We start from the raw sequence: 24795 nt of genomic DNA, 5'->3' as shown, positions 1-24795 counted from the left end.
TAACATTTGTCATTCCTAATCCTTACATGTCACAGAATGAAGCAACTTGACTGATTTAGAGCAGTTACCAACACTTACAGATAAAGAAGGGAGACATTTTCCTATGGGTTTTTCACTAGTGGAATGTGTTATCAGGTAAGGGGCTTAACCTGACAAGTTTTCATTTTGTGTATCTTTGCTAAGGTGACTATCTGTTTCATGGACATAATTTTCCGAGAGGGAACTTGATGGGAGTCTCAGAAGGATTTATATTGTCAGGATCATGAGAGGGCTACCCAAGCATCATACCCACACATCAATCAACCAAAATGATCCTTCTCACAATCTCTCACCTTGTTGAGGCAGGGACCAAATGGTGGGTTGAAGTTGACCCCCCCCCAACCAACACAAATCGCTCCCCTTCCATATTTCCCCAGGCTACAGTACACACGAGATTACTATGGTGTTAGCCTGGAATTTAGATTGTGGTCATTAGATCCCAGCGATGCTAATCTGAAATACCAGCATCACCACTGGGAGATACCTTCACCACACACAGGTTCCCATGTTAAGAGGCTTTACAACTATCTTATGTAGCTAGAGTAGTTAGCTACTAAGTTTACTGAATGAGTAGCAGCGTTAAAAGAGAGAAATTTCCATCTGTTCGCTGCATGGATTACAAATATCAAACAGCAAATAATATCCCAAAATATGGATATTCTCTTTAGAAGGTAAGGTATGTACAATTGCATAAAAATAAACAACAGTTTTAATGGATAGTTCACATACACCAAGCTGCATAACTATTATGGCAGAAAAAATGAAACTCTATAACTTTGGTTATTATTTGCAAGAAATTTAAAGAGATTTCACACACCTCACCGAAGAATAATTTTTTTTTAAATCCTTGAAATCCAAAGTACAGTATACTTATGAAAATCCGAACGAGCCAGCATTTATTTTATTTTTATGCTGGTGCCATAAAATAATTGCAGTAAGTGCCAGTTATTGTGATTATGTTTGCAAATTGAATTTTGATTCTATTAAATGGCAATTCTAATAAGCAAAAATCAGAGGAATATTATCCATAGGCTATAAAAAATGAAGATATAAAGCACAAATTCACACCTTTTTTTTTTTCCCTTTACCAATTAACAGAATTAAATGATACGTGAAAATCTGAAGAATATTATTCACATGTCAGCAAAATAAAAATAAGTTTATGCTTACATGTGTACATAGCTTATTAATATACATACAGTACTAAGTAAACATAACACTTTGTAATCTGATATTTCTGTTCACCGAAATTTTTTTGGGGGTTGTACTGTGAAAACGGTAAAAAAGATTAGCGTCAATCAAAAACAAAGAACACAGCATGCAGAAATTACAACTAACACGTGCACAAGTGAGATATACAGAGTAAAAAGATTCCGAACAGAGTTTTATTTTACTGTACTGTAGTTTTCTTAGTCTTTTAAAAGAAAGCAGAAATGTTTAATAATTGAATCAAAGAGCAAGATTTTAAAACAGACTTTCAAAGGGTCTTCATTAGCAAAATTTTATGAGGTTGGAAAGTCAACATTAACAGACATTAAAAACAAGAAAAAAATTTTAGAGTTTGCATCAAAACTTGATTCAGATGGTGCAAAAAAAAAAAAAAAAAAACCAACTCAACCCCTATAAGAACAGCTGATGACCCATCCCTCAAAGATGACTTTTGTGATTCACACAGTGAAGACTTTTTTGGAGAATTCATATCTGGACCCTTGTTGTGCAGAAAGGTGCAGGATTTTAATAAAAAAAATTAAGAGGCTCCTCAGATCTTAAAGCCAGTACTTTATTTTTAAACCTGCTAAACATTTTTGGTTGAAATATGTGGGTACATGCCTATGGTTAGTCTTAGTTAGGGTGTTTATCCCACCCCTTTTCGCTGTTTTAAAATCAGGAAAACAGCAACAATCAATCGGAAGGGGTACCACTTGTAAACATTAACCCCCCCCCTATTTTTAAAGTCACTAGAACGGTGTTTTTAATAAGTTTGAAAATTCAAACTACCTCTGGTCCCCAATTTGGTTTGGATTATTGATATTCTACTGTGTGTGTGTGTGTGTGTGTGTGTGTTTTTCCAAGCACTTTCATTGTCTTCTCTCTCAAATTGAGAAAGCATATACAGTAACTTGTAAAGAATTTGCATTGGAAAATGCACAAGTTTTGTACCATTAATTGATTGGTGTTTCGCCCCCCCATCCCACAGCAGTGTGGATTATTGTAATATGGGTCACAGTTATGCATATTATCCACGATTCTGCATGCAATTCTTGGGGTAGTAAATAGAAATGTAAAATTTAAAGGTTGCACATGCTCTATAACGATATTATATGCAGTACACCCTTCGTAGCTCCAATTAATTTCATTATGATGTTTGCCTGTAGTTTTGTTCTAGCAATCTTTTCGAATTAGACAAGCTATTCACAAGTTGTGGGGCCTTTGACTCTTTGATTCAGACTTTGAATTTCATTTAAATCAATTTCAAATAATCCATACTAAAATGCACATCAAACCCTATAGCCTTGGGCAGACATTGCATTTCAAATAATCCAATACTGAAAACACGATCATACAGCATAATTATAGTCACCGAATACTACACATTTAATATTAAAAATAAAATTCAATTTTTACTTAAAAAAAAAAAAAAAAAAAAAAACCATATCACAGGTTATATATCTGACATGTTAAAATTAAACTATTCTGCAGTGGAATAACAAAAAATAAAAATTATTATCTATGGAATTTAAACACAAAACTAGTGAAAAATGACAGCCAAAACTCAAATAATTACACTGCTTTTAAACTTGGATAAAGAAAATGATCAGTTGAATACCAAACATAATTAGATTTAGGCCACAAAACATATGCAAGATCAAGAATAAATTAAAAATTAACAGATTTAAGTGTCATTAAAACTTAATTACCCAAATATAAAAAAATATTTTAATTTAAAATTATATCCAAAATGCAACACTACTGATACAAAAAAATTAAACTGGGTGTGGTCAGCACTAAACAAAGGATATTTGAAAAGTTTTTAGCCTACCAGAGAAAAAAAAATGAAGCAATCTGGAAATGTATAAAATTTTATTCAACACTGTTGCATTTCCAAACCACTCTCACAGAAACCTATACTCTTGGTCCTTTAATTATTCATCAATTGCATGAATAACAATTATTATTTGTCCCAAAGTGTTGTACCTTAATGGTGCTGCTTTTTTTTTGCAAGAACCTGGTGGTAATCCCAAGGAGCCACATGTAAATGTGATTAGGAGCACCGTCATGCAAGAAGATGATCCCTCTGGAGAGTTTGCCATGAAGTATGATCTTTAATTACTCATGAAATTTCAGAAGGATAATATTTACATGATCATAATGGATTTAGCTCTTTGAAAGTAATCAATGAATATCATCTCCTTTCTGTCTCAGAAAACTTATACCATCACCACCATGGTAACTGATTGTACCATTCATGGCATGAAGTTCTTACATGGACTGTAAATTGGTTTCTTGATCTTAGTAATAAATTATTCACAGCTACCAACTGGCTGACACAGTTATGGGACACCCAGACCTGTGTTCATCTGTGATCCTTGATTGCAATCCCCTTTGAATTCAACAACCTTTTTTTCCCCCCTTTACCTCATGGGCATTCAGTCTCCATGATATCCATGTGCACTTGATATCTAGAAAACCCCAAAATGAGTGATAAGTATAAATTTTTGTAATTTGTTTCATTTATTTTAATAATGAAATATGACAGCCCCAAAACTTTTCCAACATCCTTGTTATATCAGTCCAAAGAACAGTTTCAAAAACAATGTAAATCACATACAAGTATAACAAGTGGTGTTTTATATTTCAATTAAAAAAAACAAAAAGAATTAATGGGTATAAAGAATTCTGATAAAACAAATTGTAATCCTATTTTGGAAAAATAAGGTGTAGTACATAAATAGATCATAGTGAAAGTAAGGTACACCTACTTGATTTAGGCTGCAAGTTAGGTGTCTGGAATGTTGAATTCGTTATATCAAGTGTTAAGGAGGTGTTTCCAGGAGGCACTTCTTCTGTAAAGGAGATGGTGAATATGAGGCACTTTAAAATGTAAAAGATTCCAAGCCAGTCACTTTCGGGAAGACCCAAAATCTCAGATGGTGGAATCATTAGTTTAGACAGAATTTCTAATAGGGTCCATTATCAATATTCCTTAAAATATAAGCTAATGGGTTGACAGGGGATGCTGTCACCAGTATATAACATTATGCAGTACAAAGAGGACAAAATGGAAAATAATGTCCTAAGATAACTGCAACAAAATTGAAGTTTATTATACATTAAGCAGTACAGTTGATTGCCAATATTATGGCAACCAACAGGTATGATTTGCCTGCCAGCTTTAGTACATATTTTTTTGATTATCAGAGAAATTTATTTTTCAAAAATGCACACAAAAAAAATAAGATTTGTTAAATTAAAATAGTTATACCACTGACCCAGCTGTAATATAAATATAGTAGAAAATGAAATCCGGAAACAACTTTTTTAGCAACATGTTTTTGAATATTTCGGATCCTAATATTGCACAACAGCAAAGTGGTGCACAGATCTTCAAATCAATGTTGCCATCACTTCAACTATAGCATATTCACTCACTACAGGAAACTTTCCCAGGCATCATATTCTAAACCTTAAGTTTGACAAACAAAAATTAAAATAAATATCAATAAATAAAAAAAAATTGCTATAATCACAATTGTAAATTAAATAAAACTGCAGGAAACTTTACCAGTTTCCTGAAGAAGCATATTTCATGAAGTAAATGAAACCTGCACTATATATAGCTCAACATGTCTTTCTAAATATGAAGTAAAAACAAACGATAAAAAAAAAAAAAAGATTCACAGCATGAAATTAAGTTAAAACACACACACACACACACACACACACACACACACACACACACACACACACACACACACACACACACACACATGTATGTAAAACTTTTTACATACAGTCAAAATAACAATAGCTGTCATAGATCATGACAGAAAAGAAAATACACTACTTATTTTGAAAATTAGTCACAGGAAATATCCTTAAATACTATTTTAAAAAGTGAACACTGAATTTTAATGTACATTTAATGTAAATAATTAAAAAAAACTGATAGTTCTTTTGTAAACAGTTCATGTAAATGAATCCATAACCCAAGGAGTTGAATTCAAAGTGCAATTTAATAACAAAAAATGAGTACAGCAATACCCTGCATAGAACTGATAATTGGTACCGAAACTGTTCCATGTTATGTGAAACCATGCTGATTGAGGTATAATTATAATGGGTTTTAATTGAATGTGTACTAGAGAAATAGTCTATACATAATTTGCGCTTGATAGCCAATTAAAAGGATTTGAAATAAAAAAAAATATTGCAAAAACTTTATTAATGAAAAGGTAACATCATGAGAGATGACAAAAAAGCTTAACTGTTTATTTAGGTACTTCAAAAATGAAGTTTGGTGAAGTCATCGCTTCCCATCTTGTAAAATTTGGGTATCTCTATGCTACATCCAATATTTGGATCTCCATTCATAATTGCCTCGCAGGCCATGTCAAACCCAGAAAAACTTTCTTGAATTATTCTGTTGAAAATTCTTTTGGTGCCACTTCAGAATTGTTTCCCTCTTTTTCATATGCAGTTTGTGCATCAATTTCAAGGAGAGTTACATTATCTAAGTTATTTACATGTGAGTAAAAGCAGCCATGTACATTGGCAGTGTCCAAAGTTTCGAATCCCAAGTCATTCAGATCTTCATGTCTTCGGCAATTGTCTGAACTTGATTCAAAACCAATGAAATCTTTTGTCAAATGGGACAAAGCATGCTGCCAAACATAATGTATGTTGCTGGCAACGATTTCCAACCAAGATACAGATATATTTTTGATCATATTTAAAGGGGTAAAAAATAAATTGTGAAATAAAGTTTGAAAAGCTATCATGTCGTCTCGTCAGGATGGAATTAAGAATACTGAACACTGTTGCATGTTGCCACTGACGGCCTGAGGGGAGCTATTGGCATAAGAGCATGTGAGACAATAGAGTTGGCGCTGCAGCATATATGTACGCGTACCTAGGCTACGATAACACAGCATATATATAGAGAACGTGTCAAGGCTATTGAATGAGTTTTAATATGTACAGTAAATTTTCAACTTAAACTGAATTGAAAACTGTGTAATAGTAAAACCCGTGCTGAGCGAGATATTGCTGTATTAGTTACATGCTAGTAACTATTTGTAGACAAAACTAACATTAAACACTTACTTTATGGCTCGTAATTCTCTTGAATATGCTGTAATCCCAAGCCCAAGTCTTCTGTAATTATTCACAATAAATGAATTGTTCTTTTATTGTGAATTGTGCAAGATTGTGCAAGGCCCAAGGGGTAGAATTTTTTTCAGCCTGGTCGGTACTTGTTAACAGGAGAGACTGCTTCTACAGGGATGGGATACACTTAAATAGAAAGGGTGCAAGAATATTTGCTGATGCTATCGAGGCAGTGTTAGGTGGGCCGGAAAACTGCTAGCTTGGGAGGGGGGGAATACAAGGACTAATAGATTAACAGTAGCCACTGGCAGAGGTGAAAGTGATTCTTACACTGCTTCTATTGGAATGAGCAGAAGCCTGGAAAACAAGATCCAGGATGTTTCAGAGACTGCTGGGAGTCATTGCAGTACAAGTAAACACAGATTGTGTTAGGGTAGCTAAGAATAGGAACAGTTGCATGTATACTTGCGTGTACAGCAATGCTAGGAGTTTAGTAAATAAATTTGATGTATTGCTCAAAGCATCAAAGGCAGATATTGTTGGGATATCAGAGATGTGGTGTTGCACAGATATAAGGAATGCAGAACTGGAATTTGGGGAGTACAACGTCTACAGAAAGGATAGACAGGATAGGAAGGGAGGAGGGGTTATGCTATTAGTTAAGAAACACATAAAAACCAAGGAAGTGAAGCCAGTCGACATCACTGGACAGTGCAGTGTTGAGTCAGTTTGGTGTGACATAAGCATTGGGAGATCAAAATTGAGAGTAGGAGTGTGCTATAGGTCTAATGACTCTGATGAGTATAATAAGAAAATGCACAGGGAAATAGAGTGGGCCAGTAAATCAGAGAGTCTTATAATGGGAGATTTTAATTTCCCAGATATTGACTGGAATTTGTGGGCTGGTCACTCACACACTAGCAAGGCTTTTGTGGATTTATTGGATGATTGTTTTCTACATCAGCATGTTCGGGAGGCAACTAGAGGGAGTAATATTCTTGATTTGATTATCAGTAGTGATTCTTCACGCATTAAGAATCTGCAGATAAAGGAACCACTAGGTGGTGGTATCACAGTGTGCTGAAGTGGGATTTACTCAAAGGGGTAGCTACCATCAGGGATAAAGGGAAGGGTTATTGCTTTCGTAAAGGTGACTACGATGGTCTGAGACAGTATTTAAATTCTATACAGAATTTGAATCAGACCAACTGATGATGTTACCAACAGCAAATTCAAAAAACGTATCTTGGAAGCTACTATACCAACAAAGAAATATTGTTCAAGGTTTAGGCCTAAATGGATGTCAGATGAACTAATGAGACACATGGCAGAGAAGAAAAATGCATGGGATACATATAAATTAACACACGACACAGAAGTATATGATAGATATAAGCTGGTCTGTAACCAAGTCACAAAGGAGGTTAGGCAGGCAAAGGCAGATTATGAGAAATCTTTGGCAAAGGATGCAAAGAAAAACAGCAAAGAGTTCTTTACTTATGTAAACTCTAGAAGGAAGGGGATGAATCAGATTGGTCCACTTGATATTGATGGTTCAACTGTTGATGATCCTGCTCATGTAGCTAACAAACAATGAATATTTTGCATCAACATTCACACACGAGGAGTTATTCAGCGAGGGGAATGCCAGAGGTGTATTCAACTCTGGCAGTAAGCTAGATAATCTTGCAATAACTGAGAGTAAAGTGGAGGAGAAATTGTTGAAGATAAACACAAGAAAGGCACCTGGGGTGGATGGGATCTATCCAGTTATATTAAAGGAGGCAGCAAAGGAAGTAAGCAAACCCTTAGCCATAATTATGAGAGCTTCCATTAAATAGAAATGGAGCTTCCATTTCTATTTAATGATCTTGAATTCCAACATTTATCATTGTCTCCATGATTTTCCCTACTACTGAAATTAGACTGACCGGCCAATAATTTCCCACTTCACTCTTAGAACCACCCTTATGTATTGGAAATACACTGGCACTTTTCCAATCTAACAGAATCACTCCCAAGTTTAGCGATGCTCTCATCATTAGCCTCAATGATTCAATGCAATCACTTGCCCCCACCGTAGAACTCCATGATGCTACTTGTTCCTGTACTGTCAGCCCTATTATGTCATCTGGTTCATGGGTGATGATGAAGGCTAGAATATTCTTTTCTCTTGTACTTTTCCTGACATGTTAATACAAATAGCAATCATTTAGTTGATTTAAAAATCGTGCCCCATGTCAAGTTTCCTTTCCAGTTACTTCAATCAATTAGAGGCAAATTAAAATCACATATAATAAGACAATGATGCTTACTTGCCTATTCTTTTTTTTTTTTTTTTTTTTTTTTTATGAAAACCCCAAACACGAAAGGTATCAACCTATAGTACTTAGTACCGTGCATGGGTTGAAGGAGAAGTGGGGGGGGGGATTCCGTAAACTTTGTTCTAGAGACTAAACATGGGTTTCACCACTTCAAGCCTCCAATAAGCAAAGTGGTGGTATTTCACCGGTTGATGAAAGTCATCTACCACTCCATTTGCATGTAGAGGCTCTCATCATAATCTTCACAATAACCAACCTGTAAATTGCTCTCATTATACCTTTGCTTCCAACTATCTCACACTATGCAGATTCTATACTAGCATGCAAAATGTCTGAATCCAGGAAAGCTTTTGTCACGTTCAGGCTGCTCAATTACAACATATATTTACATTGTAACTGATAAATAACACATCAAAATTAAAAATTTATTAAAAACTTATGAGCAATACTGATTTCACATTGTGAGATTATTAATTAAGACTACACTATTATATCATGCAGTAAATTATCCCACAGGAGCTAAGTTGGTGACTCAATTGACAGAGAAATGGGAAATATATTGTGCAGAAAGGAACGGTGAAATAGGACCAGGGTATGTCTGACAGGGGCAAAAGATGACATTGAACACATTGGCACTAATGACATTAAGTGCAGAAGATCTGCAGATTTACTGAGCAAGTACAGATCAGTGCTGCAAAAAAAAAAAAAAAAAAAAAAAAATCGCAAGTTAGGGTTAAAATTTAAGTGTCTGTAATCCTGACCAGACACGATAAAAGGGAGTATATGATGAGAGCCTTGTCAATCAATTCGGCTCTGGAGAGATCATGCAGGGCTCATGGGGTAGAATTTTTCTCAGCACGGTCTGTGCTTGCTAACAGGAGAGATTGCTTCTACAGGGATGGGACACACTTAAATAAAAAGGGTGCAAGAATATTTGCCGATGCTATTTAGGCAATGTTAGGTGGGTCGGAAACTGCTAGCTTTTTGGGGGGGGGGTTCACAGACCGATAGGTTAACAGTAGCCGCGGGCAGAGGTGGAAATGATTCTTGCACTGCATCTATTGGAATGAGCAGCAGCCCAGAAAGCCAGTTGCTGGAGATTTCAGGAACTGCTCAGGGTCACGAAACAAGTAAATACATGGGCTGGAGTAACTAAGAGTAAGAAGAGGTGCATGTATACTTGCATGCACACCAATGCTAGGAGTATAGTAAACAAATTTGATGAATTTGAAGTGCTGGTTAAGACATCCAAGGCGGATATTGTTGGGATATCAGGCCTCCATAGCTGAGTGGACACGAGCGGGAGTGCAGTAGCACACGCTTCTTGAGTAGACTGGGGTTCAAGCCCCCGACTGCTAAATACGGTTGATCTGCCAACCCACACTGGACCATAGTGGAAGATTATGGTCCATTTCCCTCAACACAAATTGTTGAGGAGGCTTCCATCTTGCACTGGGTTGATAATGGCTGCAGTTTACCTTCAGGATAGGAATGGAGGAGGGATTATGCTGTTATTTAAAAAACACAAAATCTAAGGAAGTGCACCCAGCTGATAAAGATGGACAGTGCAACACTGAGTCAGTCTGGTGTGACATAAGTAGAGGGAAAGCAAAAACGAGGGTAGGAGTTTGTTGTAGGCCCAATGACTCTGATGAGTACAACGAACAATTATACAGAGAAATTGAGTTTGCCAGTAAATCAGAGTGTCTTATAATGAGAGATTTTAACTTCCCAGATATAGACTGGAACTTGTGGGTTGGTCGCTCGCACACTAGCAAGGCTTTTGGGGATTTATTGGATGATTGTTTTCTACAGCAGAATGTTAGAGAGGCAACAAGAGGGAGTAACACACTTGATCCGATAATCAGTGATTATTCATGTATTAAGAATTTATAGATAAAGGAACCACTAGGTAGGCGACAGTGATCAGTGTACTGACGTGGGGTTTACTTAAAGATGTAACTACCACCAAGGGTAAAGGGAAGGGTTTTTGCTTTCGTAAAGGTGACTACGGTGGTCTAAGACAACACTTAACTTATATACGATGGAACCAACTGATGATGTTACCAACAGCAAATTCAAAATGGGAAGCATTTAAAGAATTAATCTTGGAAGCTACTAGGCTTTTGAAAAACCAACTAAGAAATATTGTTCAAGATTTAGGCTTAAATGGATGTCAGATGAATTAATAAGGCTTGTAGCAGAGAAGAAAAACACATGGAATGCACATAAATTATCAAATAAGGAAAGTGTATTTATTTCCACTCAAGGAAACAGCAATACATACTCGCTTAAATTCAGTCAACATAACTGAAACCAGAGAAAATAGCAGTTAATCAAGGGGAAGTAGTGTTGATTGGATAAATGGCAGACATCCTGAGGAAGGAATAATGGGGGCCAAGGCATATAACTGTCTTATCCTTACCCCCACATATTATTTCAATGTACTGACTAGCACTCCTCCAACAATCAGTGCCCCATTCTCTCTCAAGTTAAGATTTTATGCATAAAATTCATGTTGTTATGATATTTAAATAAACCCTACAATGTAGAGATGGTTACAACTTCTGAATATCCACCACTATTTCTTCAAATACTGATCTCCAGATAATTCTAGCAGGGAGAAGAAAATCTTGTGAGTTTCAGTTCTAAAACTGAGGCCTGTCTTTTTTCTCACAAAAATTATTTCAAGACAATCATACCTTTACTGGTGATAACCCTGACTTCTAACCTTTCTTGGCATTATTATTATTTTTCTAAACAGCTATAAATCTGTCCTGCTGTAGAACATTGTTACCACATCTGGGGTGGTACTATTAAAACTTCTCCCAGGCTCCTACTCATCTGAAAGAGCTAGGCAGGTTGATTAATGACTCATCTGTTAGAAATTCTCTTCACACAGATGTTCAGTTTTTGTTGCTTGCTTTTTTTTTTTTTAAGAGATATTTCTATGGGCATTGTTTGTCTCAATTGTTATCAGTAATTTCACCACTCTCTTCCCAACCAATGTAAATATGCCTCACCTAGTCAACATTCATTCACTGTCCAACTCCAAACTAACAGAATTAGAGTTTTGGCTTCCTTATTTATCCTTTCTACTTTTCTTTGGAACAACCTTCCTTCGTACATATCTGAAAAGTATCATCTATACAGAAATTCTAGGAAGAAATTTGTCCTAGACAAATTCTTGGAGGGTATGGATAGGTGTAGTATGTATAGTGCTTTTTTTTTTTTTTTTTTTTAACCAATGCTATATAAGAAATTTATAATACATTTATATTTATAATAATTAATTATTTTCAGTAATGAATACTGAGAACACATAAAAGTTTTCACGAGGCAAGGAATCTGACAAATTTTGTAAACAGGTACAAGAAGATCTGGCTGCAAATGATTCTATAATAAAGTTGAATAATTTGTCACAAATTGACTTTTTACAAGCAAATAAAAAATAATAAATACTAGTCTGCAAAACAAAAGGGAAAATAATAATTTGTTATCATTGCAGCATTTATACTAATTTTTGAAATTGCAAACTGAATGTGTTTTTCCTTAAAAAGGAACATTTTTGGTTAATACACATCTACTTGTACTCTGTGTTGATTGGTGTTTTGTAATATTAAAAATATGGTCAACTTTCTTGTTCATGAATGTTAAGAACTCAAGTCATTTAATTTTTCAAACTTTTCCTGTTAACTCCCTTCATTCAATCTGAGCTAGTATCCTGTTTTTTGGCTTTGGTACCAGGGTGGCCAACCGTCCTAATATGGCTGGGATTGTCCCAATTTAGAACTTCAAGTCCCGCTTCCCAATAATACCATCAATTGTCCCGGTAAGAGAGGAAAAAACTATTAATTTATTGATTTTACATATTGGAATATGACGGATGTGTTAAAAATTAATTCTAATAACAAGAGAAAAATGAGAATTGAGAAATCTTTTTTCTCTTTGTTGTTTTAAATTACAGGTAAAATTTTATCTATGCCATACATTTTAGTAATAATTCTCAAATAAATTTTCCTTTTTTTGAATTGTTCAAGATTTTGAAAATTAAATAATCATTTAAGGTATCATAAAGTACAGTGAATAATCTCTGATTTTATTAAGATATGGTTAATTTAACCATCTTTTATTAGAAAATTCAGAAGCCGAACTTATGGTGAAAGAAAACTATAACATGCCCTGTTCAGAATTTAAACTTTTTAAAATCTTTGGAAGGAGAAGAAATTTTAAAACTAGCAAAATCTAAACAAAAATATATAAAGTAAGTGTTCCTCATTTTTTAAAATAATTGTTATAAATAATATTATAGTTTATATAGGACATATAATTTATTTTTGTTGTTAACATATTAACAACAATCATATAACAAATAAATACTATGATTGATTGATAAAAATGCTATACTACACATTTTGTTTCAAGTTTCGTTACCAATTTTCAAAATATGGCCACCCTGTTTGGTACCATTATTTATTTACATCACTTGTTTTCCATAAAGATATTACAATTACTTACTCATTTTAACTCATTGTTTTATACGAATTGATTTTTGGTGAAGTGATGGTTAAGCGAGTTATCATCACGAGGCAGTAAATAATTTATTTCTTTAGAGTAGAAATACCCTTTCTCCAACCTACGTGCAGATGTAGCAGAGTTTTTTTTTTTTTTTTTTTTTTTGCAAAGTGGAAAACATTTTGTTCTGTGGCTGAGTTGCTGTTTATCAAGTCTGCAGAGTGGGTCATTTTGACTATACGTCACAAATTACCTAAGTGAAATGGGATTTCACTTAGGGTGAGGACTTTTGCCTGCTGTCAGGGAGCTGCATACACCCAATGCAATCATTAACACTTGGCATGGCACTAGAAATGCCTATGCAGCAGGGAATACAAGCAGTAGTGACTGCTTGGTTCCACAATTAACACTGTGTGATGGGAGAAGAAAAAGAAATAGCTGTATCCAGTCATATCTGTCCTGACTTTGGAGATTTCAGCGTAAATTGTGGAACCAAACACAATCATGCTTGATTAAAGATACACGCAGTGCTGTGTAAATATTTGAAACTGTAATAAAATTGACCCTATACAAATAAGTTTTGTAAAAACTGAAGTTTCAGGTGAGATTCCAAATATCACATAAGCACACTATCAACTTCTAAATTCAATAGTAAATGGATACAGAATTAAGATACTGGAGGAGCCCCATGACCATGAATATGTCATTAATATACTGCACTTCCAGGCCTGTAAAGTACTGTAGATTCAAAAATATATTCAAAAGCATTAGTTTTGAGGTACTTCGCAGCAATACAATATACTCCTGGTTATGAGGTTGACTGGGAAATAAATAAATTTTCCCAGATAATCCAAAAAAATGAAAGAAAAAAAAACACTATTTACACGTGTGCACATGCACTATTTATAAAAGAATACTACAGTGTGAGACATTGCACATACAATTTAAGATTAAACTGTATTTTTTTAAGGGATAAGAAAAAAAAAAAAAAAAAAAATTTCCGCAGTTTGCCTTCCTGCAAATGGTACTATGTAAATATTGAAGTATCAACTTGTCAGCGAGTGCAATGTGGCCTCATTCTATGTGGTTGAGCAGAGACTCATTAAAACGAGTAATTTCTACTGTAAAACAGAAGGATTACTGAAATGTGACTATGGCAAGCCCAGGTGGGGGATCAGATTTCTGCAAAATTCAAGGGTGTCGTTAACAGCAAAATTACAAGGTATAAATAAATAAATAACGCCTGTAATATATTCCAAATATTTCATTTTGTTCACCTTAGACTTCTGCTGGTCACAGAGACCTCATTTCTGGCTTTGTGCACAGTGAGTGCAACAAACTTGAATAAGGAGATTACCATACATCTCAAGCTTTGCATAATTCTAGCTTTGGCGCCTCCATAGCCAGGTGGGCAGGAGCAGCAGTGCGTAGCACACGCTTCTTGATTAGACCGGGGTTCGAGCCCGTGACCACCAAATACGGAGGATGCGGAAAGGTCAGGGAATGATCACCGCATATCCCAGAGCAACATGGCCTTAGTTGCTAATGCTCCTAAAAACCAAATAACAAACAATTTAAATAATTAGGGAGATGATATTAAATTACAGCAGCCATGCTCATATGATAGTCAGGAAACTGAGTTTTTGATAAGGGAAGCCATATAGTGACAAATGAAGCTTCATTTAAGATCCTCAAACAGGAGTTAATGCAATCTATTATTATGGTTCATTAAAACTGTTTATACATGTGTTTGTTCACAATATTGGTCCAGAGTTTCACATCTATATCACTTTAAAAGTCAAGAGGGAATCAAGTTTATGCTAACTAGAATTCAAGATAATGATTAATTTTTAATATTAATTAATAAGTTAATTGTTACATTAATCAATATGTGTATTTGTAAAATAATAAGGAGTTTACCTCAATATAAAAACCAACAATGGGCCCAACACAGAACCCTGGGAAACTCCACTAATAACATTTGTCCACGAAGAGACATTTGTCCATTGATTACCACTCTGTCGTCTCCCACTCAACCATCCCTTTATCCATTGTAGCAACTTACTTTTAATTTGTAATCTTATTATTTTACAAATATTAATATAGAATGTATTGAGCATTACAGTTCTGATTCATACTAATTAATTAATAAGTTAATTAGTATTAGCAGAGGCACATGATGCAAGAAAGCAAGCTTATACAGCATCTGCCAAAAAAAAAAAAAAAACCCCCATCCCATTTCACTCATCCATTCGTTCCAAATGTTTGTCTAGTTCTGCCTTGAATTTATTTAAGATTTCAACTTTCACAATAACAGAGGAGGTTTGTTCCGGCAAACCTCCGAACATCTATTCTACAACTCTTTCCTCAGTTTGAATTTATGCCCCCTCAGGTTTGTAATCTGAGCAAGCAGAAGAATCCCATCAAGGACTTATACACCTCAATAAGATCGCCTCACAGGTGCCTAGTCTCCAGAAGCTGCAATTTGCAGAACTTAAGCCTTTCTTCGTAAGAGCACACCTTTGTTCCCATCACCAGTCTTGTTGCCCTTCTCTGTATTCATTCTGGCAACTACATCCTTCCTAAAATGAGGCTTCCAGACCTGTACGCAGTACTCAAGGTGTTGCCTGACCATTGCCTTATACAAAAGGATAATCACCTCCTTGTCTCTGTTAGCAAAATTCCTATATATTATTGACAAAACTCTATGGCCTGCTCTGGCTGCCTATCTGCACTGCTCAGACAACTTCAGATCTGACTGCACAATTACCCCCTGGTATTTTTCATTATCAACCACCCTGAGTGTAGTACCACAGAATTGGTACGTTTCTCTTGGGGTACTGCTACTCGTATGCAGTACTTTGCATTTGTCAATGTTAAACTTCAGTTGCCACTTCTCAGCCCATTTGCCAAACTTTTCCAGATCCTGTTGCAGCAGCATACTGTCATTACTGTTATTAACAACCCTGCCATCCTTTGTATCATCTGCAAACTTTGACATTAAGTTTGATATGCCTTCATCAATATCATCGATAAATATACAAAACAATGGGCCGAACACAGAACCCTGGAAAACTCCACTAATACATTTGTCCACGAAGAGCAATGTCCATTGATTACCACTCTGTCGTCTCCCACTCAACCATCCCTCCATCCATTGTAGCAACTTACCCTTAATGCCATATTTCTCCAATTTGTACAGCAGTCTTCCATGTACAACAGTATCAAAAGCTTTCCTGAAATCTAAGTATATGATATGAAAATGATTTTTTGCATTCAGTTCCTTTGTGACCACATCATAGTATCCAATCAAATTGGTCAGACAAGACTTTCGCTTAACAAACCCATGCTGTGTCTGAATTATGGCTGCTGCCTTGTCTAGATGATTCTATATCACCTCTTTAACCAGTGACTCCATTATTTTCCCTGGAACAGAAGAAGTCAAACTAACAGGCCTGTAATTACTCGTTGTTGTTATTTGGTTTTTAGGAGCATTGGCAACTAAGGCCATATTGCTCCTGGAATATATGCGGTGGTCATTCCCTGACCTTTCCGCATCCTCCGTATTTGGTGGGCACGGGTTCGAACCCCAGTCTAATCAAGAAGCGTGTGCTATGCATTGCTGCTCCTGCCCACCTGGCTACGGAGGCGCCATTGTAATTACTTGTGTCCCCTCTTTGTGAATTGGAGGTACTAAGAGTAGAAACAGGGAAACTAAGAGTAGAAACAGGTGCATGTACACCAGTGCTAGGAGGATGGTTAACAAATTCGATGAGATTGAAGTGCTAGTCAAGGTATCAAAGGCAGATTTATTGGGATATCAGAGACGTGTCAAACAGACATAAGCAGTGCAGAATTGGAATTTGGGGAGTACAATGTGTACAGAAAGGATAGACAGGAAGGGAAGGGAACAGAGGTTATGCTGTTAGTTAAGAAACACAAAATTTAAGGAAGTGCATCCAATTGATGTTGGTGGACAATGGAATGTTGAGTCTGTTTGGTGTGACATAAGCACTGTACAAGGAAAATGAGTAGGTGGGTGTTTATAGGACTAATGAATCTAATGAGTATAATGAGCAATTGTGAAGAGAAATAAGAGTGGGCCAGTAAATCAGAATGTCTTATAATGGGGGGGGGGGGGGGTTAACTTTCCAGATACTGACTGGAAATTGTGGGTTGGTCAACTCTCACACTAGCACAACTTTTGTGGATATATTGGATGACTGTTTTCTACAGCAACACATTCGAGAGGCAACTAGAGGGAGTAATACTCTTGATCTGATTATCAGCAGTGATTATTCATGCATTAAGAATTTGCAGATAAAAGGGAGGTTATGCAGGCGAAGGCAGATTACGAGAAATCCTTGGCAAAGGATGCAAAGAAAAACAGAAAAGAGTTCTATACTTATGTAAACTCTAGAAGGAAAGGGATGAATCAGATTGGACCACTTAACATAGATGGGTTGACTATTGATGATCATGCTCAGGTAGCTGATAAACTGAATGAGTATTTTGCATTTACATTTACACACGAGAAGTTATCCAATGAGGTGAGTGCCAGAACTTTATCAAACTCTAATAGGGTGCTAAGTGATTTTGTAATAACTGAGAGCAAAGTGGAGGAGAAATTGTTGAAATTAAACATAAAAAAGGCATCTACGGTGGACGGGATCTATCCAGTTATATTAAAGGAGGCAGCGAAGGAAGTAAGCAAACCCTTACCCATAATTATGAGAGCTTCTTTGGACTCACGGGAGGTCCCCATCGACTGGAGGTGTGCCAATGTATCACCAATTGACAAAGGAGGTTCAAAACAACTAACTATAGACCTATTAGTTTAACTTGCGCTCCGGGAAAAATAATAGAATCACTGGTTAAAGAAGCATTACAGGATCATCTAGACAAGACTGCAGTAATAGCTCGGACACAGCATGGGTTCGTTAAAGGGAGTTCTTGTTTGACCAATTTGATTGGTACTATGATGTGGTAATAAAGGAACTGAATATCATATCAGTTGATATCATATACTTAGATTTCAGGAAAGCTTTTGATTCTGTTGCACACGGAAGACTGCTGTACAAATTGGAGACGTATGGCATTAAGGGTAAGTTGCTAAAATGGATAAAGGGATGGTTCCATGGGAGACAGAGTGTGGTAATCAATGGACACTGCTCTTCATGGACAAACGTTATTGGTGGAGTTCTCCAGGGTTAGGTGTTGGGCCCATTGTTGTTTTGTATATTTATCAATGATATTGATGAAGGTATATCAGGTTTAACGTCCAAGTTTGCAGATGAGGCTGGCAGGGTTGCTAACGACAGGGTTGTTAACAAAGGTTGGCAGGGTTGTTAACGACTGTAAAGACAGTATGCAACTCCAACTAGATCTAGATAAGTTGAGCAAACAGGCTGAGAACTGGCAACTGAAATTTAACATTGACAAATGCAAAGTACTGCATATGGGTAGCAATAACCAAAGAGAAATGTACCAACTGTGTGGTACTACACTCAGTGAAGTGGAAAGTGAAAAAGACCTGGGGGTAAGTGTGCAGTCAAATATGTAGTTTGCTGAGCAGTGCAGACGGGCAGGTCATGGAGTCATGTCAATGATGTATAGGAATTTGGCTATACATCATTATACAAGGCAATGGTCAGGCCACACTTAGAGTACTGGGTACAGGTCTGGAGGTCTCATTTTAGGAAGGATGTAAAGTTGCTAGAACGAGTACAAAGAAGGGGAACAAGATTGGTGAGGGGAACAAAGTGGTGCTCTTAAGAAGAAAGGGCTTAAGTGCTGCAAATTGCAGTGCCTGGAGAGTAGCACCTGCGAGGTGTTTTGATTGAGGTGTGTAAAGGCCTTGAATGGGTTCAGCAAGCTGAATGCTGATGGGATTCTTTCTCTTGATCAGATTAAGAACTTGAGGGGACACAGATTCAAACTAAGGAAAGACATGTAGAATAGATGTGCAGAAATTTGCCTTTAGCCAGCTGATAGTTGATTGGCAGAACAGACTTCCATCTTTTGTTGTGGAAGTTGATAGCCTAAATAAATTTAAGGCTGTGCTGGTCAGGCATTTGGAACAAATGGAGGGGTGAAATGGGAGGTTTTTTTTGGCTGATGCTGCATAAGCTTGCTTTCGTGCACCGTATGCCTCTACTAATCCTAATGCGCACATCTCCAATCTGTGGGGACTTCCATTGCATCCAAGGATGCTCTCATAATTATGAGAAGGGTCTGTTTACATCCTTTGCCACCACCTTTAATATAACTGGATAGATCCCATCTACCCCAGGTGCCTTTATGTTTATCTTTAACAATTACTCCTCCACTTTGCTCTCAGTTATTACAAGATCGTTTAACTCCTGTTTGATAAACATCTGGCCCTCCCCTCCTTGAATAAAAACTCGTGTGAATGTAGATGCAAAATACTCATTTAGTTCAGCAGCTATCTGTGAATGATCGTCTACAGTCAAACCACTGATATCATTTGGACCAATAATTCATCCCCTTCCTTTTAGAGTTTATATAAAAAGTCTTTGCTGTTTTTCTTTGCATTCTTTGCCAAAGATTTTTATAATCTGCTTTCACTTGCCTAACCTCCTTTGTGACTTGATTACAGAATAGCTTGTATCTATCATAGGCTTCTGTGTCACCAGACATTATGTGCATCCCATGCATTTTTCTTCTGTCACAAGCCTCATTAATTCATCTGACACCCATTTAGTTGTGAACCCTGAACAGTATTTCTTAGTTGGTATGAAAAGCCTAGCAGCCTCCAAGATTAAGTCCCTGAAGGCTTCCCATAATTCCTTTTCCAGCTCTAATATCATGTATTCTAATATCCTTATCTAATATCCGGTAGGGACCATACACTATCTTAATACCAGAAAAAGGCCTTGGACATTCAGGAAACACACACCATAAAAAGTTTCTTAAAACATAACAAAAAAGGGAGCATTCAAACTGCAATCTGACAAGTTCGTATGTTCCTTACAATGTGGCCAATATGTACCCCTAACCCAGTGGTTTTCAACCTTTTTTTAATAACGGCACACCTAAGTAATTTATTTTATTTTGCGGCACCCTTACTCAATTTTCTGCCCGTTAGATCCGCACGTGTGTGCGTAATATAAAAAAATATATTATATATATTTCATATGTTATATGATATTTATTACAATAATATAATTATAAAAATTACATTCTGTAATACAAATTATATATATATATATATACAGTATATAATAATTTTATTCTTTATATAGAGGTACTAAGTAAACATCAATTATAGATCACCACAAAATTAAAAAATTAGCAATTCCCTTTCACTTACATCCTTTCTGTTTCTCCTATTCTTCTTCATAGCCCCATTTCTCTGCCCTCTTTAATATTTCCTATTCTTTACTCTTCCCCCAATTTCTCTCTCACTCCCTAACTCCTTTCCTTCCTTCATATAGACTAACCATATGTCAACAGTTATACCTGTCACATAATTGTTACACATTATATATTTTTTAGGCACATCCTGAAAGCTCCATATATCTAATATTTTAGCCAAACTCCACTTAAGTCGCTGGATTAACTGACACTCCCCTTCTGTCTTTAAAATATACCACTTGAGTCCACTGCACCCTGCACTGGTCTAGAATGCTTGCAGCTAGGGTAGTACTCTATGCCCATCTTTTGAGATGTATACTTCTTGTGAGGTCAGTTATGTTTATTCTCAGCCATGTTTTTACCAGTAAAATTTTTTATTGTAATTAAATAATGCAATTTAATAAAATATGAATGAGAAAAATAGGTCTTTATGACAACTAAGTGGTATTCCTCTGGAAAGGCTTGTGGGTGAGACAAATGTAAAGGATTAAAAAGATGAGTTTTTGCTCCACTTTAAAGAAATCAAAATCAGAGAGAGAGTAAACAGTGCATTATGGCTATAGTTTATACAAGGAAGAAAACATGAAACTCCAGTCACCAGACCCATAAAAGCAGCATCAAAGAAGAGGCCTTGGTCTTCCATCAAAAGATTGATGGTGCAATAAGTTTTGTAGTAAGTGACAGATGGTGTGAACACAAGAAAAAAATGTTATGGTACTAAACACGAGTATTAATGGGGAAGAGATTGTCTGCTAATCAGCCCACTGCTAAAAATTTGTTGTAGGTAAATGAACTAATCAATCAAAAAAGCTTTTAAAAATTCCAAAATTTTTATTTTGGCATGTGTTCAGACTTGTGTGAAAGAGAGTGGGGAAATAACATAATGTCAAGGCTGTTGGCTCCATGTAATAGGTTAGCAACTTCACACTGTAAGAATACTTGTACCCATAGAATGCACGTGATCGAGTCTCTTCCCCATAATGTATATTCGTCAGTGAAGAATTTCAGCCAGCTTCAACTCTCTTGTAAACAGAGTCCAGATCAATCCTGTACCACCCATATACAAAAATATGATAAAAAGATAAAAAGATGATATAAATACTTTTAAATGAGCAACTTCCAAATATGCTCTGCCTTGACCAAATGTTCCTTGAGAGTTAAGTCTTTCATATTCAGATATTTTATGATAGCTCAGGTCTAAAATTTATTTTTTCACTTAATTCTGCAAACATTTACAGAAGATGATAAAGTAAGTGCTTTAGAATAATTTGTATAAAAAGGTATCATTATTTGAACATCTCATTTTGAATCCTTTATTTGCCTATACATTCACTCCATAAAATAACTTGGCAAGTAGAACTATATGGATTTAAAAGGTGATAGACAGGAGACAACCAATTTTAATTACAGCCAACAGCAACTTATATGCCCACAATACACACACACACACACACACACAAACAATTTGCAGTTGGGCCACAAATTTATCAATCGCCTCTTAAATAAAATCAAAACAAACAACTATTTCCTCATTTTATTCCATCAATACAGGATTACAAATAATTATAGGGAGTAACATTATAGAAAAAAGACAAATCTATACTAATTAGTGCATTGCTAATATTCCTGTATTTTTTTTTTTTTTATACTAATTCACTATAATTTTCTTCCTTTAAACCCCCTAAATCCTGTATTAATATTTTAAAGCTGATAGTGAAAAAGCATGGGTTCCCTACATCGATTGGTCTTCATTAATACTTAAAAAAAAAAAAAAAAAAAAAAAAAAAAAAAAAAAGGCCCTGACAATGAATGCAACTCAAGCAAGTGCTCAATAACCACTCTCCAATGACTTATCCAAATAAATTCAGCATTATAATACATGCCGTTATAGAATCCAACTGATGTCTCAATTTTAAGCATATATATATATATATATATAAAAAAAACTTCTAAAAGGCCAATGCATCGAAAAGTCTGTAGTTGTTGGTTTAATTGCTGTTTCTACATGCTCTTCTCAATTATTTAGGGTTGAGAATAGCATAGGCAAAGTAAGTGATAACAAATCAAATAATAATGAAGAAATTCAAATGCTCACCAGCAATTTCACTGGTAGTGGTAAAAATGTTATTTATTACTAATAATCAATTCTTTAGATAAAAAAGATATTTACCAGGATTGCCATTCTTGAGACCTGCAGCATTAAGAAGATCTAAAAGAAAGGATCGTTTATCATGTTCCTCAACCCACACAATTTTCTGAGTAATATTTTCTGATGTACTTCCAACTCGCCCAACAGCTAAAAAGATGTAGTTCTCTAAAAATTTTCTTGCAAGTTCCTGAAAATAACAAGATATAATAACAAAAAAGTTTGCAATATATATCTGTACCTACACTTTAAGCAAGTAAAAGAATAACTGTTTAATATCTGGACGAAAACTAGAAACTACAGACAGTACTGTCAACTTTTAGGGCACCTTTCTCTTTTGTGCTTTTTTTAAAAATTTATTTATTTTAATTTATATTTATAAACAAATTATATTTTTTAAATTTGATAATAGAGAGCTATTAAGTGCTCGATAATTCCTATATTCTATTATATTATGAAACAACAGGGATTACCTTTATTTTAGATATAGGAAGCTTCTTTTCCAACAAACTCTCCTGGTCCAACGCACTAATAATTCTTTGGGAAGGCGATATCAATTTTACAAAACATGTCGGACATCTTACCCACTGTCAGAACCGTAGTGTTCAGACCCCTCGGTCTCAACCTTGAGCGCTCAAGACTTCTGTCTTCAAACACCATACCTCTGGCAGCAAGGAAACCATTACGTGGATTGACATAAAATTAAATTTTGAAGGTCTAAACCGCTTAATAAATATGGACCGATTATTTTCTTCGGTCCAGTAGCTTGACATCAGTGTTAAATTTAGGGGTCTAAAAAAGTTTATTAGATATGGGGGGGGGGGATTATTCTCTACATTCCTTAAGTCGGACTAGAACTTTTCAGGGCGTTATGTTCACAGGAATTGAGCAACTCAATTAATCCGAAACTTTTGTCTTATGTTGTAATGTTTGTTCTTCACGCATGTGTATAATGACCAATCGTCGGACAATAGGAATGGTCTACGGATATTTATTGAAGTTCCATGTAGTTTCACCTCTAAGGTTTCCGCAATAAGAAGTTTGTGGTAGTTGTGTTGAATATTTATAATTTTTGTTTCATTAAAGCCGAATGAACGTCGTTCATTTATTGCGTGGAACGAAAGTTCCGATGCATTTGAATGATCCACCTGCACAGAATTTATTTTTTAAAATAATTAGCATTACTCACTAAAAATAGGCATTAAAGTGACCATAAGACATGTTATTAAGGCCAGAACACAAATTTCGTAAGATGGCCCTGACTACAGATATTTAAGTAGTAGTCCATCTGGTCACATAGTTCAAACAGCTAAAAGTCAGATTAATAACTGGTAATGTGAAATCCACATGCTTTTGGTTTTATTTATATGGTGCACATATACTTGCAAATCTTAAGTTCAATAGCAAGGACAAATTACATTTTTAAAGGAATATATATTTGGAATGGAGGAGAGAAGAATATTATCAACATGCAAGTGAAGTCAAAATATATTTACCTGAACTTTTTTAGGAAATGTAGCAGAAAACATGAGAGTTTGCCGCTGACCAACAGGTGGCATTTTATCCTCAAGAACAATTCGGCGGATCTGCGGTTCAAAACCCATATCTAACATGCGATCAGCTTCATCTAATACTAGGAACCTGAAAATAGCAAATATTACATCTTTTCACCATATTTCATCAGTATATACCTGGCAATACTGGGGCATTTTAAAACTTTATATATATATATATATATATATATATATATATATATATATAAAATCGTTTATTTCCATCCAATAAAGTAAGTAAGCAAAAATCATATTAAGTTTTAAATTAAGCAGTTTTTTTTTTTAAACCAATGCTTAAAAAATGTGAGCGAGGCTTTACACTATTCTGTGAGAAATACACCTAATTCTGTTTTTGCACGAATTTTTTTTACACGAATTTGATTTAACACGAATTCAAAATAAATATTTCATTCTCTTTTTTACGCGAGTCATTTTGATTTAACACGATTTCTATGAATTTTTTTTGCCTAAATTCTAAGAAATTTTTTTATTTGTGGCATATTAGTATCATTTC

The 24795-nt window shown here is 35.4% G+C and overlaps 1 protein-coding gene across 3 annotated transcripts in view; it reads right to left on the bottom strand.

The window, feature by feature from the left end:
- bel (ATP-dependent RNA helicase bel) overlaps positions 1–24795 on the bottom strand; it is a 277696-nt gene that overhangs the window by 66582 nt on the left and 186319 nt on the right. For 2 of the 3 annotated variants that reach the window (XM_090377286.1, XM_090377300.1), the window contains 3 exons: positions 24225–24369; positions 22753–22918; positions 4020–4103 (listed from right to left, as the gene is read on the bottom strand). In XM_090377286.1, the coding sequence (XP_090233412.1) occupies positions 4020–4103; positions 22753–22918; positions 24225–24369 (395 nt within the window). The remainder of the gene's footprint in view (positions 1–4019; positions 4104–22752; positions 22919–24224; positions 24370–24795) is intronic. The other variant, XM_090377294.1, reaches the window with a different exon arrangement.

Source organism: Mastigoproctus giganteus, chromosome 1 (genome assembly GCF_048544385.1).
Source record: "Mastigoproctus giganteus isolate SK-2022 chromosome 1, ASM4854438v1, whole genome shotgun sequence".
NCBI classification, from domain to species: Eukaryota; Metazoa; Arthropoda; class Arachnida; order Uropygi; family Thelyphonidae; genus Mastigoproctus; species Mastigoproctus giganteus.
Note: the sequence above shows the minus strand (reverse complement) of the source record. Positions and strands in the feature narration are given on the sequence as shown.